Here is a 16,645-nt window from a genome sequence, read left to right on the forward strand (position 1 = left end):
AAAAAAAAAAAAAAAGAAAGAAAGAAAAGGAAGGCTGGGCACAGTGGCTCATGCCCGTAATCCCAGCACTTTTGGGAGGCCAAGGCGGGCAGATCACCTGAGGTCAGGAGTTCAAGACTAGCCTGGCCAACATGGTGAAACTCTCTCTCTAATAAAAATACAAAAATTAGCTGGGCGTGGTGGCAGGTGCCTGTAATCCCAGCTACTCGGGAGGCTAATGCAGGAGAATCGCTTGGACCCGGGAGGCAGAGGTTGTGGTGAGCTGAGACTGTTCCAGTGCACTCCAGCCTGGGCAACAGGAGCAAACCTCTGTCTCAAAAAAAAAAAAAAAAAAAAAAAAAGATTTTTAATAAAAGTTTAACCTGGTCGGGCACAGTGGCTCATGCCTGTAGTCCTAGCACTTTGGGAGGCTGAGGCAGGTGAATCAAAAGGTCAGGAGCTCGAGACCAGCCTGGCCAACATGGTGAAACCCCGTCTCTACTAAAAATAATTAGCCCAGTGTGGTGGCACACACCTGTACTCCTAGCTACTCAGGAGGCTGAGCCAGGAGAATCACTTGTGCCCAGGAGGCAGCCTGCAGTGAGCTGAGATCACACCACTGCACTCCAGCTTGGGTGACTTTTCTTTTTCAAACAAAAAACTTTCACGTTTTTAGGGTCAAAATGTTTCAACATCTGGGATTTGCTTTAATATTCTTTCAGAAACACACACATAAAAAGGCTGGGTGTGGTGGCTCACACCTGTAATTCCAACACTTTGGGAGGCCTAAGCAGGCAGATCACTTAAGGTCAGGGGTTCTAGACCAGCCTGGTCAACATGGTGAAAGCCCGTTTCTACTAAAAATACAAAAATTAGCCAGGCGTGGTGGTGTGCACCTGTAACCCAAGGTACTCGGGAGGTTGATACAGGAGAATTACTTGAACCCGGGAGGCAAAAGTTGCAGTGAGCCAAGATCGCCGCTGCACTCCAACCTGGGTGACAGACTCTGTCTCAAAGAACAACAAAAAGAGACACAAAAAAAGGATGAACGATGGTAATATCTGGTTGGCCCAGGTGGCAGCCCAGGCTCCGTGTCCTGCTTCCCGACTCTGGGCTCCGGGTGTCTGAATTGCTGCAGGCAAGCCTGCCTGGCTCGGGCCAGCACCTCCATCTCCGGTTGGGAGCAGTGCCTGGGCCTCAGCTTGTATCCGGAAGGCGTAGCACAGGGACCCATGAGGCCATAGTCAAGGGCCAAGTGTTTGGGGGTGGTGGCAGGGGTTGTGGCCTCCTGGGGACCCTCCCAGTCCCCAGTGCCCCTCAGCACCATGCTCGCCAGGCCCATGGGCGAGGAAGAAAACACGCAGCCTGGGCCCCTTGCAGCCGCATGCAGTGTGACCACAGCTGAGCAGCACCGCTCTGCAGGAGTGGCTGCCCCACAGCCACAAGGACAGGATCACAAATCAGGATCCTCACATGGGCTGGGATCTGACCACTTTCCTGGCCCTCGCCCCACCACCCACTCCAGCTGCACACATGCACACCTGTGCACACACACACACGTATGTACTCAGCCTCTGGCCAGCGACAGGAGGCAGAGGCACTGCCTCAACTGAGCTCTTGGAGCTGGGCAGCACCCCTCCTTGTTCTCCTGCCCCTCAGTGGGTGGCTGGTCCTACTGGGTGCCTGGGCCCAGTGCAGCTGCCACAGGCCAGGCCACCAGGCTAGGCTGGAAGAACAGGGTGAAGACGGCAGAGCCCCTGGGAGAGTGTCCTGGGACCAGACCTCCAGCTTGAGGGCAGCAAACACCTCACCTGGCCCTTGCTCTGCAGGCTGCCCAACTTCATCAGTGGTGGGGCAGCCCCTATTGGGGCCTGCACCACAGTGCCCTCTGTTCCCAGGCCTGCTCAGCTCTTTGTAGGGTCCTGGAACGCCCCTTCGTTGACCGCAGTGAGAAATGAACCCACCTCTAATGAAAGTCCTGGCAACGAAATGCAGCCCACAGGCCTGACTGTGCTGCTGTGTCAGCTCAGGTAAGGGGGTGCCTTGGCAGACTGGGCCGCCAGGTGGCAGGTTTACTGGGCATGCCGGATTTCTCCACACTGAGATGGGGATGTGTGCGTGCAGGACAGAGGAGCGCTCATCATGCAGAGGCTGCGTGGTCGGAACAGTCCCATCCAGGTTGCCTTGTTTTGAATCCGACTGTGGTGGAGTTTTCAACTCCACTCTGGGTGTCTACCCAACAGAAGCCTGTGAACCCCCACCCGCCCCCGCCACCCCATGCAACTTGCTAACCTTCAAACAGATCCATCTAACTACCCCAGTCTGATGGGCTGCAGGAATGTGGGGGCAACGAGGCCTCAGGCTAACCCAGGATTGGGGTACAGTTTATATATTTGGGGCCTTTTCACAAAAAGATGAGGGTGCAGAAGGGTCCCTGAAGGCCCCAGAGGTGGCAGGGAGAGCCCGAGCCTGGTGTCTGCAGGCTGATGAGAACCACAGCACAGTAGCCATGGCCAACAGGGTGCTCAGAGCGCATCATTTTTAGGGCCATTCTAGGACCTTCCATTCCCGCTCTCTGTAGGTTTCTCAAACCTCTTGCTCTGGCATTGACCAAAAGTTTACCCAAGCAGCAGGCCTTCACTGGCACCTCCAGTTCATTCAGCTGGTTCTGAGAACTTCAGGGAAAGTCTGTGGAGCTGCTCCCACCCTACTCCGCAAGGCCCGCCAGCCCCTGCTGGCCTCCTCTGCGCAGTGCAGAGGCTCATTCGGGCCCAGTGCAGGAGGCAAGGGGGCGGAGCTGAGAAGCAGGGGCTTATCTCCCAGGGGCCAGTCAGAGTGACGGATGGGCCGACGCAGGGTACGGTATGCCTGCACAGGGCAGCAGCCCCAAGGGCTTAAACTGTCCCCAGCTGCAGTGAGCCATCTGGTGACATCTGTGACATCTGAACCAAAGACTGCACTTGGCAGTTACATCTTCCCAGACAGGCGCTCGCCGGTCCTGAGAGTACTGCAAAGGCTTATCACTGAGGAAGGGATATTACCCTTGAACCCTCAGGCATCCACACATCACACCTCCCTCCCTCCGTGCCTCCACTACGAGCCGTGAGCTGGCACTGAGAACACAGCCACCTCCACACGGGGCCTGAGACGGAACAAGGGCCTTCCTGAGTAAATGCAGTGACCCAGCACACACAGCACTGCCGCAAGAAAGCATGGCTCAGTCACAGTAAAATCCTAGTTAAGGATGTGGCTCGCTGGTTGCAGATGGAAACTTCTGGCAACCCAGAAACCAACTGTGAGAGTTCATCAAGAGGGACATGATCCCACCACCACCTTTAGGTAGACACCAGTGCTACACATCGAGTGTTGCAGCTCAGACATCCACCCACCCCAGCCCTTCCCCACGTGCGCTCGCTTGCCCGCTCATCTGGCTCTGCAGACTCCACAGGGCCAGCACGATGTCATTTGTTCCGCAGTTTGCTGCTGAGTCCTGCTTCTGTCACTGCCCTGCCCACTTCACTGAAGAATGAGCAACCTGGGAGAAGGTGCCTGGCCAGCTGTGGCCCAGCAGGGATCCAGGCCATGACCATTCTCCAAGGCGTGCCGTCATCCCCGAAAGATCAGTTCTCTGGGAGGAGACTGCTATCTTCACACTGTTCCACATCTTCAAATAAATATGCATTACCTTTCAACCTTGGAAACAAGGCACGTCCGAGGTGGAAGGGGCTCTGAAGCTGTGTGCAAAGCATGCTGCATGCTGAAGGGAACCCGCCCCTCATGTCGGGGAACATACCCGTGAAACTATCAACTAAAATGCCCGCTGCCCTCAGGGCTTGGCCAGAAGCAGGCCCAAGGAACAGTGCTGAAATTTTAGGTGACTGGAATTTGTATTTCTGCTTCTGAATAAACATTCTGTATACAACTTATTAAACACTTGGAAAATTTGTTCCCAATTAAAGTGAATTTGTACCTACATATTTTAAAATACCACATAAACAGCTGGGCGCAGTGGCTCACGCCTGTAATCCCAGGACTTTGGGAGGCCAAGGTGGGTGGATCACCTGAGGTTGGGAGTTCAAGACTAGCCTCACCAACATGCAGAAACGTCGTCTGTACTAAAAACACAAAAATTAGCTGTGCGGTGGTGCATGCCTGTACTTGGGAGGCTGAGGCAGGAGAATCACTTGAACCTGGGAGGCGGAGGTTGTGGTGAGCCAAGATTGTACCACTGCACTCCAGCCTGTTGGACAGAGTGAGACTGTGTCAAAAAAAACAAAAAACAAAAACCAAAACCAAAAAAACCCACATACACATGGATTGAACCTGTAGAGGAATGGTAAGAAAAACAAATGATTACTCAGCCACTGCGCACGTCAGAAATAAGACTTTGCTGGACAGTGTCACAGGTGAACACAGTGCGAGTTCAGGGAACGAGGCTCTGACTGCACTGGTGCTCACGGAGGCTGCGATCCTGTCGTAGCAGCAAATCCCTGATCTTCCCGCCTGTCTCTGTGGTCCTTCCACAGATCCAGTCTGTTTTTCTGACCAAGCACCCCAGAGCTCTCACAAGTCACGTTCTCTGAGCAGTTTGTAACTCTGAAGCCTGCCCAAACAGACACAACTACTAATGCTTAACAAATGTTTCTAAAAGATAAAAATGCTTTGCAGAAACAAAAGAGTGCTTTAGGTTTATTGCTATAAAAAAACATACGCTTTAAACTAGGGTCCATGAGGATTAACTTTCAACAGCAGGGGCTGTCAGGACGTGGACACCCCCAGCCACGTGCTGCACAAGGTGAAAGGAATTTGCTCTACAACCCTGTGTGGGGGAAATAAAAGTAACCCAGCGTCCATTTAATGCAGCCAAGTGAAATTCCTTTCCCACCTTACAAAGCACCATTAGATAACACAGCTGAACTGATCCTGCAGAAAGGTCCCTGGAGGGTTACGCCATGGTCATAACTAACACCACATTCCCATTTTGTTTGCTGGATAATTTTTTAATAAAGTGAGGTGTACATCACTGGTATTTAAGAATGGCTATATGCACAAAGGAAAACAATCCTTTTTGGCTAAGGGGCAAGAAAGTTAGAAAAAGCATGAGAAACAGGAAACACGTGGGGTGAGGCGGGGCAGGAGCGCAAGGTTGCAGGCACCAGCAGCTCACTCCCTGCGGCAGGAACCGTGACCCTACAGATCAAGGGGCCATGAGCGACAGGGATTCAGATTTCTTTCATTCTAGACTTCAACCTAACCTCAACCTTTTGCTCCAGCACCAATCTGAGAGAGCAGCGCAGGCACTCCTAATGCAGCAGCAACGCCATTTCCTCCCCCAGGGCAGGTGCCTGGGCTGCCCGATGGGAGCCTCCAGGAACACCGTCTGTCAGAAGGCACCAATGAGAGGCTCTGAGGTCTCTGAAGACCAACTGGTGCCCTAGATCTGCAAACACATATCTGACCTTTGTTTTCAATGGCATTTACATATAAATAGACATAAATAAAATCCTCCATAATTTATGCTTATGTCTAGGAACACGTGGCTCCCAGATTTTCTAATGACAACAAAGTGTAGGAGCTGCGTGCGGTTCCTGATCTTCACCCAGGTCTCACTGGCACAGAACAGAATGGAGAAGTGTCGCGCACACACATTTCAAGTAAAACATGATACATTCACACTGCTGACTCAGACTGTAGTGATGCTCACTGCAAAAAAATCCCTTATTTAAACCTTAAAACAATGAAACACCAACTGCAATTGTTTAGGCTATAAAAGTTCTAATGTAGCAGCAAAGGATGTTTATAGAAAAAATATACTTTTAAGAAAATAGCTGAAAAAATCTAAACAGATAAAAGTATAAAAAGTTTAAAAAATATATCTTAAGACAAAATAACACATCAAACTGAATTGTAAAAAATTCACCCATCTAAATTAAAGGAGGGTGATGCAGCTTTGGCTCACCGTCCTCTACAGTGGGAGACACAAAGAGGGACAAGGGGCCAGGGCTGTGGGGACATCAGGACTGGCCCAGAGGTGACAAGCCTTCCAGAACAGCCTCTGCCTGGCCCTCCACAGGGGGAATAGCGAGTGGGACGGGCCTAGGGCTGCAGACTCTGCTGCTGATGCGCTGTCCTGGGATTTCTCAGAACAGCAGACGGGCAGCAAGGCTGGGCTGCTGGTGGCAGGCGCACCCTCCGTGGGAGCCAGTGCTCACATATCCACGTGTCAAGACACGGCCGCGAGCGCTCAAGGCTCCGGCTCAGGTCTCCACCAGGATCTCCACCACGTGGTCCAGCTCGCCCAGGTCGGACTTGCAGCTGGAGCTGGGGCCTGGGGTGGCTGGAGCCAAGCCTTCGAGCCCTTCACAGGGGCCCGGCCTGGCGCCCCCCACCATGCCTGTCAGTACTGTGTCCAGGTCGTAGTAAGGGCTGTCCACGTCTGAGAACAGCTCTTCCATGCAGCCGGGGTTTTTAGTCTCCAGCGTTTCAAATATCTGATCGAGTGACTTGTGAAAGCCGCCTCTGTTTTCTCGAGGGCCATCCAACTCCCAGATGCCGCTCTGTGGGTGCCTCGGCGCCTGTGCTAAGGTGACTGGACAAAGGTCAGAAACCGGGCCCTGTACGTGGCCGTCTCCCAAGCCAGGGGCAGGACGTGCCCCCTCTTGCTCCCATGCTGAGCGGCACAGGATCTCTGTGGAGACCAAGCGGTCAAGTGGCGCCCGCCCTGCCGCCTGGGGTGTCACTGCGCGCCACGTCCCATCCTGTGTCATCTCCTCTTGGATCTGCCGGACCGTGTTGGCAATGAGGACTGAGCGGCACAGGTTGGGCTCCACAAGCATGTGGCAGAGCTGCAGCTTCACCAGGGACATGTCCAGGAGCGACTGCCGCTGCAGGCTGTAGGAGGACACAGTCTTCAAGCCGGACAGGGCTCCCTCCATGTCTTCCTCGTGGCCAACACATTTCCTCTTCAGTCCTCGTGTAAACATTGCGTCCTGCAGAAACCAGGGAAGACACCACTTAGCACACGGCAGACTCGCTGGCAGGCCAGGCCCCCTGGGTCCCATCTGACTGCCCTGACTGTCCTCGAGCAGCAACTGCGTAACTGGCAAGGAAGTCACAGCTGAGAGGTGGAGCCCAGTGGGAGACCCCCCCCCCCCCCCCAGATAACTGCCATCCTGCCTAATCCAGCCACAGCCATGTTGGAAACGACAAACCTTTCAACGGCACCATAACAGTGTTCTCCAGCAGAAAAGATAAATGAACTAAAAATAGGAGCAATACGTAAGAGAAATATAAGCGTTCAAGAGCTTGGCTAAAAATCTATCAAAAAATCTAATAGTGGTGCCTACAAAAAGAAGAGACCCTTTGGTAACGTTGAGATAAATGTGAACGGTGCCAGCCTGCAGAGGGCCGCAGGGCTGGGGCAGGGCCCAGCGCACACACCTACCATTCCGACTTCCGTCAGGATCCTGTCTGGGACAAAGTCACGTCTGCATCTCAGAAGGGCTAGTGTCCTCCCCACTCAATGCTTTCACTAAAAGCCTTTCCATGTCGCAGGCAGCCGTGCTGGAATGCTGCGCCACCAGGAGCACACAGGGGAGGGACGGAGGGGCCATAAGCTCTCCCCATGCAGCGAGTAGGCTGTTTGGTGCACAATTCTCCAAGGGACACAGGGTCCTCTGGCCGAGCCCATGCGGCCCCGGGCAGCCCCTTGCTCCCACACCTGCCATGCTGCCTGCCTTAGGGCTCACATCCATTCCTTGGCCCCGCCCCTGCACCAGTTCATTCCTCCCAAGGTGCAGAGGCTCTGCCTGGCCCTCTTCTATTTGACACATCTCAGGGCCAATGCTCTCCACTCCAGGGCTCTGCTTGAACACAGGCCACCTTCCCTCTCATCCCAACTCCTTTCTCTTCAAAGGAACCAAAAATGGCAGGGAATGTGTGTTGGGGGGTTCTCCACCAGCGTGTTGTGGCAGTCCACGGCTGACCAAGGCAGCCTTTCTCAGCATATGCCTCGGTGCTGGTGCTGCTGTTTGAAGATGCAGATTCCAGGACCTCATCCCAGACCTGGGCAACTCCGAGCTGGCACCTCAGGCTCCGCCTCACTGGGACAGCTTCCCTCAGATGCACAGCACAGATGCACTAGATGGACACTGGCCATGCCCACTCTTAGAAGTAAAAGTCTGCGTAAACTGTTTTTTCCAACTGATTCTAAATTGGGACATCTCTGGGGCATTAAAGGCAGAGCAGAGAGAAGGGTGGGCTCTGGCTTTTGACAGGTGCCACTCTGAGCCAGTGCCATCTTGTGGGGAGCTGGGAGGATGACAAGTGGCTCAGGGCCACACTGGTGTGCAGTCTGATAGGACAAGCATGTCATGCAAAATTAAGTTTCTCTCTTCTCATGCTTGTAATGTAGCAAAATGCTTTTATTTCAAATAATTTGTTATGCACAAATAGGGTTACAATCTTTTGAATATGCAAACTTTGGAAGTTCTTTTTCTCTTAGTCAATCTGATGGCTCCCAGGGTGTACCAGGTGCTTTTGGAAAGCTGGGGTACAAGAGGTGTGTGCTGTCTCTGCTCGGGCTCTGGAGACGAAGGATGGGAGGTTTTGCATTGCAGAACAACTAGCTACCAACCATAACCCTCCCCAGGAGCCCCTCTGGAGGCTCCCACCTGCTGGTCCTACCCTTGAATAGACAGAAGAACGGTTCCCCCTGTTCTCTGAATTTCCTGTCAGCATCATAGATCTCACTGCCTGTGCAGTTAACATGCCTGCATTTTATAAAAGTAAGTGACCTCTTGGGCATTTATCCCAGAGAAATGAAAACCCAATGCCCATGCAAAAACATGTTCCAGAACGTCCGAAGCACCTTTATTTGTAGTAATTCCAAACTGGAAACAAGGAAAAAGTCTCCTTCACCTGGGCATGGTGACACACAGTCTGCTCCACCCATGCCTCCAAACCCTACTCTGCAATATAAAGGAATGAACTCTTGACACACAGGACGGATCCTTCCCTTGGAAGGATCAAGGGAATTATGCTGAGGGGGAAAAGCCAACCTCAGAAGGGTGCTTGCTGTGGGATCCCATTTATGCCACATTGTAGTGCTGACCCAGAGCTGAGGGGTGGCGTGGCGAGAAAAGGACCTATACAGGGAGGTCTCGGGGGGTGAGAGGCCTTCTGCCCCTGGGCTGTGGGGTGATCCCACTGACGGCACAGCACCAGACACAAGCACATGCACCTGCAGCAGCCGTGTGATCACAGGGACCTGGGGCCTGGCTGTGCATCCTACAAGGACGCCAACCCTGGGGAGCAGAGGAAGGGCACGAGGGACCTCCTGAACAATGCTCTGCAACCTCCCCTGGTCCTACAATTCTTTCAAAATTAAAATGAAAAGAAAACTTATGTGACCATAGCTTATTTCCCCAGAGCAGCATGCAAGTGTCCCCACAGATACACCCTCAGGCTGTGCACGACCTCTCACACCTACACACACCAGCTTCTCAACTAATTCTAAATGAAGGAGAGTTTACCACCAAAATACATTTAAACATTTCAAGTACTTGTGGTAAATATTCAAGTTCTTTGTGTCAGCCACAAATTTAACTTGTCACAGGGTTTCATTCCAATTGTTTAAATCACTGGCTTAAAATTGCTAAGTATATTGATAATTAACATAAGACTACGTCAACTACAAAGGGACACCCTGTGTTGGGGGAAAAATTAAGTCCCACAGGTTCCTCTGTGGAATTCACTATACCCTTTAGGTTTTTAGTTTCTCTTTCAACCATATCTCAATCCCAAGCCTGCATAACCATGGATTAATTTAGAACCCAAACCAAATCCTCCTGAACAGCATGCATGAAGCCCAAGTTTACAGACAGAAGAACATTGTCCTGGCTGCCTCCCCTGACTCTGGAAACCCAGCAGCACAACCCCCATGATGTGGGGTCTACAGGAGGTCTACGGCTGACCAGGACAATGAGGGCAACTCACAGAAGGAACAAGAATACCAATGAGACAGGCCAAGAAGATCCACAACCACACTGGGAACCAGCTCAAGCAGCTGCCCCAAGCTCCTAGTACCCTACAGGCCCCACTTTCCTTTCCTCTGAGCATCCTCAGAAATGCCAAGTCATTAGTCCAAACTCAACGACAGACCCTCCGCCCCTTTCTGAAAGCCAGATATGGATCCTAGAAGCCTCCCACTAGGAATCTTATAAGGGGATGAATTAAATTCTTGGTCTGCTATCAGCAGTCCTGAGGGCAGCACTAGGAATACATGACCGCCAGAAATCACCCTAATAACATCTGCTCTGAGCAAGGGAATATACCAACAAAACAATGGCAGAACTACATACAAAAAACAGAACTCTCACCCATAGTCTGCAGCAATCAGTCTGAAACCAACACTTTTCCTACAGTAACCAGCTAGGAAGCCAGGTTGCTCAAAGTCAGACTTGCAGGAAGCTGGCTGCTTTCTCTAGGAAAAATCCAGGAAGCTAAACAATAATTTCCACAGCAAGCAGCCCCAAATGGCCAGGACATGATTAGAAACTGCAACCTCTTCAGTGTTTGTCCCTGCTTCTAATTTAGGACTATCAGAGAAAGCCAAACATGTTCCCCTAAGCCCTCTCACAGGAGGCCTACATTTTTTTTTTTGAGACAGGGTCTCACTCTGTCACCCAGGCTGAAGTGGCATGATCTCAGCTCACTGCCACCTCCGCCTACCAGGTTCAAGGGATTCTCTTGCCTCAGCCTCCTGAGTAGCGGGGATTACAAGCATGCCCCACCAGGCCCAGTTAATTTTTGTATTTTCAGTAGAGACAGGGTTTCACCATGTTGGCCAGGCTGGTCTCAAACTCCTGACCTGGGTGATCCACTCACCTTGGCCTCCCCAAGTGCAAGGCTTACAGGCCTGAGCCACCACGCCCAGGCAGGGCCACCCCAGGTCCCCAGGTCAGCAGTCTCCATCAGCCATCCTGAGCTTCCCTGGTAAAGCTTTCATGTCCCTTCCCCTGCCTGCGAGTCTCTGTCAACCACAAGGGAGGAGGGCCGCACCCTTGCTAGGACAAGCTCTGGATAAACAGCCTCTGCCTGTTCTTCCCCTGGTTGCTTATTTCCACAGCTCACTGCAAACAATCTGGAAGAGTATCAAAAATCACAACACAAATTCTCTCCCAGGATCCTATCTACTCAGAAAAAAACAGTCACCATCTGGGTTCTGCCTTCCCAGCCTTTTCTCCCAGCACTTTCCTCTCTGAGTACAGGACAGAGGTTTTACACTACTGCCAATTTTCCCAATCACAAATGATACCAGTTTCTAACTTTAGGTGCTTTGGCATTTCCAGCATTTGGCTTCCTCAGCCTCAGTTCTTTAGCTACTAGGGTGATGCGCAGGTACATTTTTAAGGGGCCTGATAAACACCATCAACCTGCATTCTAAGAAGGTGGAATGTGCCACTAACTTTCTTATACACTAATTTCTGCACGTTTGCTGGTAAAGCCTCCTCCTGCTTTGCCGAATATCTGAGCCCCACAGCTAGGCACTCCTTCCCTCCTCCACTGAGCTTCACCTCTCCGTGTTCCTATACTGTTCCACAGCTGCTCTTCTGCCAGGACCAAACACCTTGGCCTCCCTGTGTAGGTCCTTTTCTGACCACGCCACCCCTCAGCTCTGGGTCAAGCAAGACAATGTGGCATACATGGGATCCCACAGCAAGCACCCTTCTGGGGTTGGCTTTTCTCCCTCAGCATAATTGTCTGGAGATCCTTGCAAATTGTCTTGTGTGTCAAGAGTTCATTCCTTTCTATTGCTGAGTAGGATTCGGAGGCAAGATGAAGCAGTGTGTGTCAACATACCCCAGGTAAAGGGGACTTCTTCCTTGTTTCCAGTTTGGAGTTATTACACACAAAGCTGCTATGCATATTCCAGAACATGTTTTCGAATGAACATTGTTTTTCACTTCACTGGGATAACTGCCCAAGAGGTCACTTAGTTTTTATAAAATTTAGGCGCACTAAATGCACAGGCAATGAGATCTAGAATACTGAAAGGAAATTCAGAGAATGGGGAAACCTTTTTTCTGTCTACTCCACGGTAGGACCAGCAGATGGGAGCCTCCAGAGGGGCTCCTGGGTAGGCGAGCCTCTTAGTCTAGTTTCATCACTCTCAGATGTAAGCATTCTTTTATTTTTTTGAGACGGAGTCTCACTCTGTTGCCCAGGCTGGAGTGCGGTGGTGCAATCTCAGCTCACTGCAAACTCCACCTCCCCAGTTCAAGCAGTTCTCCTGCCTCAGCTTCCTGAGTAGCTGGGACTACAGGCACGTGCCACCATGCCTGGCTAATTTTTGTATTTTTAGTAAAGACAAGGTTTCCACATATTGGCTAGGCTGGTCTCAAACTCCTGACCTCAAGTGATCCACCCCACCTCAGCCTCCCAAAGTGCTGGGATTACAGGCGTGAGCCACCACACGTGGCCACAAGCATTCTTTTAAGACTTAAACAGGATAGGTGCGGCGGCTCAAGCCTGTAATCCCAGCACTTTAGATGGGAGGCCGAGACGGCAGATCACAAGGTCAGGAGATCGAGACCATCCTGGCCAACACGGGGAAATCACATCTCTACTAAAAATATAAAAAATTGACCGGGCGTGGTGGCACGTGCCTGTAGTCCCAACTACTTGGGAGGCTGAGGTAAGAGAATCACTTGAACTTCAGAGGCAGAGGCTGCAGTGAGCTGAGATCGTGCCACGGCACTCCAGCAAGACTGTCTCCAAAAAAAACAAAAAAAACAAAAAAAAAACCTTAAACAATGGCCAGGTGTGGTGGCTCTAGCCTGTAATCCCAGCACTTTGGAAAGCCCAGGTGGGTGTATCACCTGAGACCTGTAGTCCCAGCTACTGAGGAAGCTGAGGAGGTTGCAGTGAGCTGAAATCACACCACTGTACTCCAGCTTGGGCCACAGAGATTGTCTCAAAAAAAAAAAAAAAGGAAAAGAAAAGAAAAAAAGACTTAAAACAAATTGAATGCATACAGTGTGGTCTATTCTGACAATGGAATGCAACTCAGCAACAAACCTCAATGATTTACGCAACAGGGATGAATTTCAAAACATTATGCTGAATAAAAGCAGCAAGATACACACAAAAATATGTATCATAGGATTCTATTGATCTGAATCTTCAGCACAAGCCAAGCTAGTCTAAGTTGTGAAGGCACAGAAGGGTCACCACCAGCAGGATGGGAAATGCTACAAAGGGCCAGAGGGAATCCTCCAGGATGATGGGGATTCTCTCACCCCTTGCAGGACTCCTGTAACCCAGGGACCTGCGTAGATGGACGCAAGTCCTACAAGGGGTGAGAGGGAATCCCCATCACCTTCTATTGCATCATATCTCATATACAGATCCCACTCTGGTGCCATGAGAAAGTCCCTGTTCTGTCACTTCAAATCATTCCTGTCAAATGTTCCAAATCTCCAGCAGCTGCTAAAGCCCAATATTTTAAAACGCTGACAGGTTTATTACTATTAAAACAAAACGGAGTAAAGCTGAGTTTTTTTTTTTTTTTTTTTAACAATCATGTGACCCCAAAGAGCTGTCACCCAGAAAATGTGTTTAGGGGTGAAAAGGATAAGACTGGGGTCGGAGAAGCTGGCCCGTGAGGATCACCCTGAATCGCGTTCTATCTGTGTTTGTGACAGTCAGCAAGAACATGGTCCTGACCAGCCCTGAGGGATGCCTGGGCTGGGCTCAGCTCCCTGAGGGCCCCGTGTGACTCTGGCCTGAGGCTGCCTAACTCCTTCTAACACAGAATGATAACGGGCCCTACACCAGTGGGGCTGTGAAACCTAGCTTCCTGTTCAACATTTTCTTTTTCTTTTAAAGATGGAGTCTTCCTCAGTCCCCCAGGCTGGAGTGCAGTGATGCATATCTCAGTTCACTGCAACCTCCACCTCCAGGTTCAAGTAATTCTCTTGCCTTAGTCTCTCGAGGAGCTAGGATTACAGGCATCGTGCCACCACACCTGGCTAATTTTTGTATTTTTAGTAGATACAGGGTTTCATCATGTTGGCCAAAGTAGTGTCAAACTCCTGACCTCAGGCAATCCTCCCGCCTCGGCCTCCCAAAGTGCTGGGATTACAGGAGTGAGCCATCGTGCCTGGCCCCACTCAATTCTGAAGGTCTTTCTACATATTTAGTCAAATGTCTAAAATCCCACCAACTCCTCAGGGTGTCAACAAGACAGCCAAGGCTGTCAGGGTTCCCCCCCAGTCAACTCCCAGCACTGCCCTTAGGCTTCTAAACCAAGCACCAACCAGAGAAAACAAAGAGGGCCAGATGGACTGAGGACATGTCCTACCTGGCAGGTGAACAGCCAACAGGCCACTATGGACAGGAACCTAAGCCCACCTGGGCAGAGGCCAGGAGCAGCGCCGCAGTGCTGCTCAGGCAATCACAGTACAGCTCAGGGACCAGCCCCTCACTACAGCAGCAGTGGCCACCCCTTCGGGGCTCAGCAATCCCACCAGGCTGACTGAAAATGCAGATTCCCAGAATCTGATCAGTAGGGCTGGGACGGTTGGGGACGGACTCAACTCTGACCTAAACTGTCACTTTCACAGCTGGACCAGCAGCCACTTCGAAGTTTCAGGTTTTTAGGCAAACGAACAATTTCAACTTCTATCACACATCAGATAGGCTTTGAAGTATTTCATCGGAAAAACAGGGAGGAGCAAGGTCTGCACTCTTCAGAGCTACTGAACGGGCTCCTCTTTCCACTACAGCCTGCTGGAGACTGTTCATGAACAATTACTGATGTTAATTTCAGGTACTTTTGTTTTTCTGAGATGGGGTTTATCGCCCAGGCTGGAGTGCAATGGTGGGATCCCCGCTCACTGCAACCTCCACCTATTGGGTTCAAGCGATACTCCTGCCTCAGCCTCCCGAAAAGCTCGGATTACGTTTACAGGCATGCGCCACCACCCCGGCCAATTTTTGTATTTTTAGTGGAGACGGGGTTTCACCATGTCGGCCAGCTGGTATCGAACTCCCGACCTCACGATCCACCTGCCTCGGCCTCCCAAAGTGCTGGGATTACAGGTGTGAGCCACCACGCCCGGCCAATTTCAGGTACTTTAGTTACTTGGAATGATACACACCCTTTCTTTTTCCTGAAAACGTGTTCCAATGGCAAGCTGAGGAAACTTCCTAGCCCCTTTTCCAAGATAAAGGCGGTAGCTTCACTCTGTATCGTGGATTTCCACTCTAATTATAAAACATGGTGACACTTGACAATAGAGTGGTTGTACGTAAAAGTTTACAAAACGTTAAGTTTTGTGAACGGGCGGTGTTTTTCTGAGGCTCACTTTGAGACAACGGTTATCTGGGTCCTGCCGTCTCGTGCGTCCCACACGAAGGCCACAGGAGAGGAGAGGCTGCGGAGCCCCCTCTTCCAGCAAGCTGTCGAAGCCTTTGTCACGACGCTCCTGTCTCGGGGCGGGGAGCGTCTGAACACGTGCAGGGAAGCTTGCCTGTGACTTCGGCGAGCGCCTCGGGCTCTCCTCCTAGACCCGCCGCGGCCCGCCGGGGGAGCCCCGGGAAGACGGCGCCGGCCGACCCGCGGGGCCTGGGCCTCCTCCCACATGCTCGGCCCTCCCCGCAGCCGGGCGCCACCTGAGCGGGCGGAGGCGCGCCCTGGCCCGGTGAGCGGGGCTGGCCCGGGGCAGGGCGGGGGCGGCCGCGGCCCCGTCGTTCCCTCCGCGGCCAACTAGAGCCGAGGCGCGGGAAACCCCGCGGTGAGCCCCGGCCGGGCCCTGGCGAAGCGGCTCTCCGCGTGGGGCCGCCCGGAGGCCTCGGCGAAGTCCCAGCCCCGAGCTCCGCGTGGAACGCAGACGGCAGCGCGGCCCCGTCGGCTCCGCGGGCCCCTCAGCTGCGGCCACCCCGAGGGGAACGCAGCGCCCAGCGGAAGTCCCGGGCGCCGCCTCCGCCCCGGATCCAGAGCCAGGAGCCGTGGACGCCGCGCGCCGCCCCGGGCTCCTCCGCGCCCTGCAGCACAAAGGCGCGCGCCGCCGTAGCCACCCTCGCAGTCCGCCGGGCCCGCTCACCTGACCCGCGAGGCCGCCCGCCGGGTCCTCCGGTCCTCCGCTCAGCCGCCGCCACCGCCGCTGCCGCCAGCTTCCCGCCGTTGAGGGAGGAGCGCCCGCAGGCGCGGGCGGGGCATGCGACCGCCACTCCGCGCCCACAAACAGTCGACGCTACGCGGGCCGCGCGCCGCGCTCGCTGATTGGCCACTCGCGGGCTAGGGGCGGGGATTCTGGTTCAAACCCGCGCGGGCGGGGCCTCTGCGGCGCCAGTTCCCGCGCGGAGGATCAACCGTTGGAGCCCCCGCGCCCGGCCCCGCCACGCCCACTCCCCGCCTGCTCCCAGGTCTCCCGGCGCCCAGCCCGGCCCCGCCCCGCCAGCTCCCAGGTCTCCGCGCGTCTGGCCCTGAGCGCGCCTGCGCCTGGGGCTCACGTGGGGCCCTCGGGCGAGGGTAGCGGGGCAGCCGGGCCGGGGCTGACGCTCTTTCGCTTGTGCCTGGCTCGACTTCCCCGCGGAGGGATGTGTGCCGGGGTGGGGAGGAGTGGGGCACGGCAGTTTCCGGGCGGCCTGGGCTCCGGGG

At 53.2% G+C, this 16,645-nt stretch overlaps 1 protein-coding gene and 1 long non-coding RNA gene across 2 annotated transcripts; one reads left to right on the forward strand and one right to left on the reverse strand.

Moving 5' to 3' along the window:
• Positions 1-1,871: 1,871 nt before the first annotated feature.
• Positions 1,872-3,922, forward strand: LOC108287199. Its single transcript, XR_001818247.2, has 2 exons — positions 1,872-2,009; positions 3,244-3,922. It is a non-coding gene; the product is annotated as an uncharacterized LOC108287199 (long non-coding RNA).
• Positions 3,923-4,640: 718 nt separating this feature from the next.
• On the reverse strand, positions 4,641-16,272 carry CDCA4 (cell division cycle associated 4). The gene is made up of 2 exons (XM_017505418.2): positions 16,089-16,272; positions 4,641-6,968 (listed from the first exon to the last, which is right to left on the reverse strand). The coding sequence occupies exon 2, from the start codon at positions 6,960-6,962 to the stop codon at positions 6,237-6,239; it is 726 nt and encodes a 241-aa protein (XP_017360907.1). The 5' UTR covers positions 6,963-6,968; positions 16,089-16,272; the 3' UTR covers positions 4,641-6,236.
• Positions 16,273-16,645: the final 373 nt, after the last annotated feature.

The sequence above is a fragment of the Cebus imitator genome, unplaced genomic scaffold (genome assembly GCF_001604975.1).
Source record: "Cebus imitator isolate Cc_AM_T3 unplaced genomic scaffold, Cebus_imitator-1.0 Scaffold338, whole genome shotgun sequence".
NCBI classification, from domain to species: Eukaryota; Metazoa; Chordata; class Mammalia; order Primates; family Cebidae; genus Cebus; species Cebus imitator.

Bases quoted from the DNA above. Each gene is read 5' to 3' on its own strand.
- CDCA4 (XM_017505418.2), bottom strand. From the start codon at position 6,962: ATGTTTACACGAGGACTGAAGAGGAAATGTGTTGGCCACGAGGAAGAC.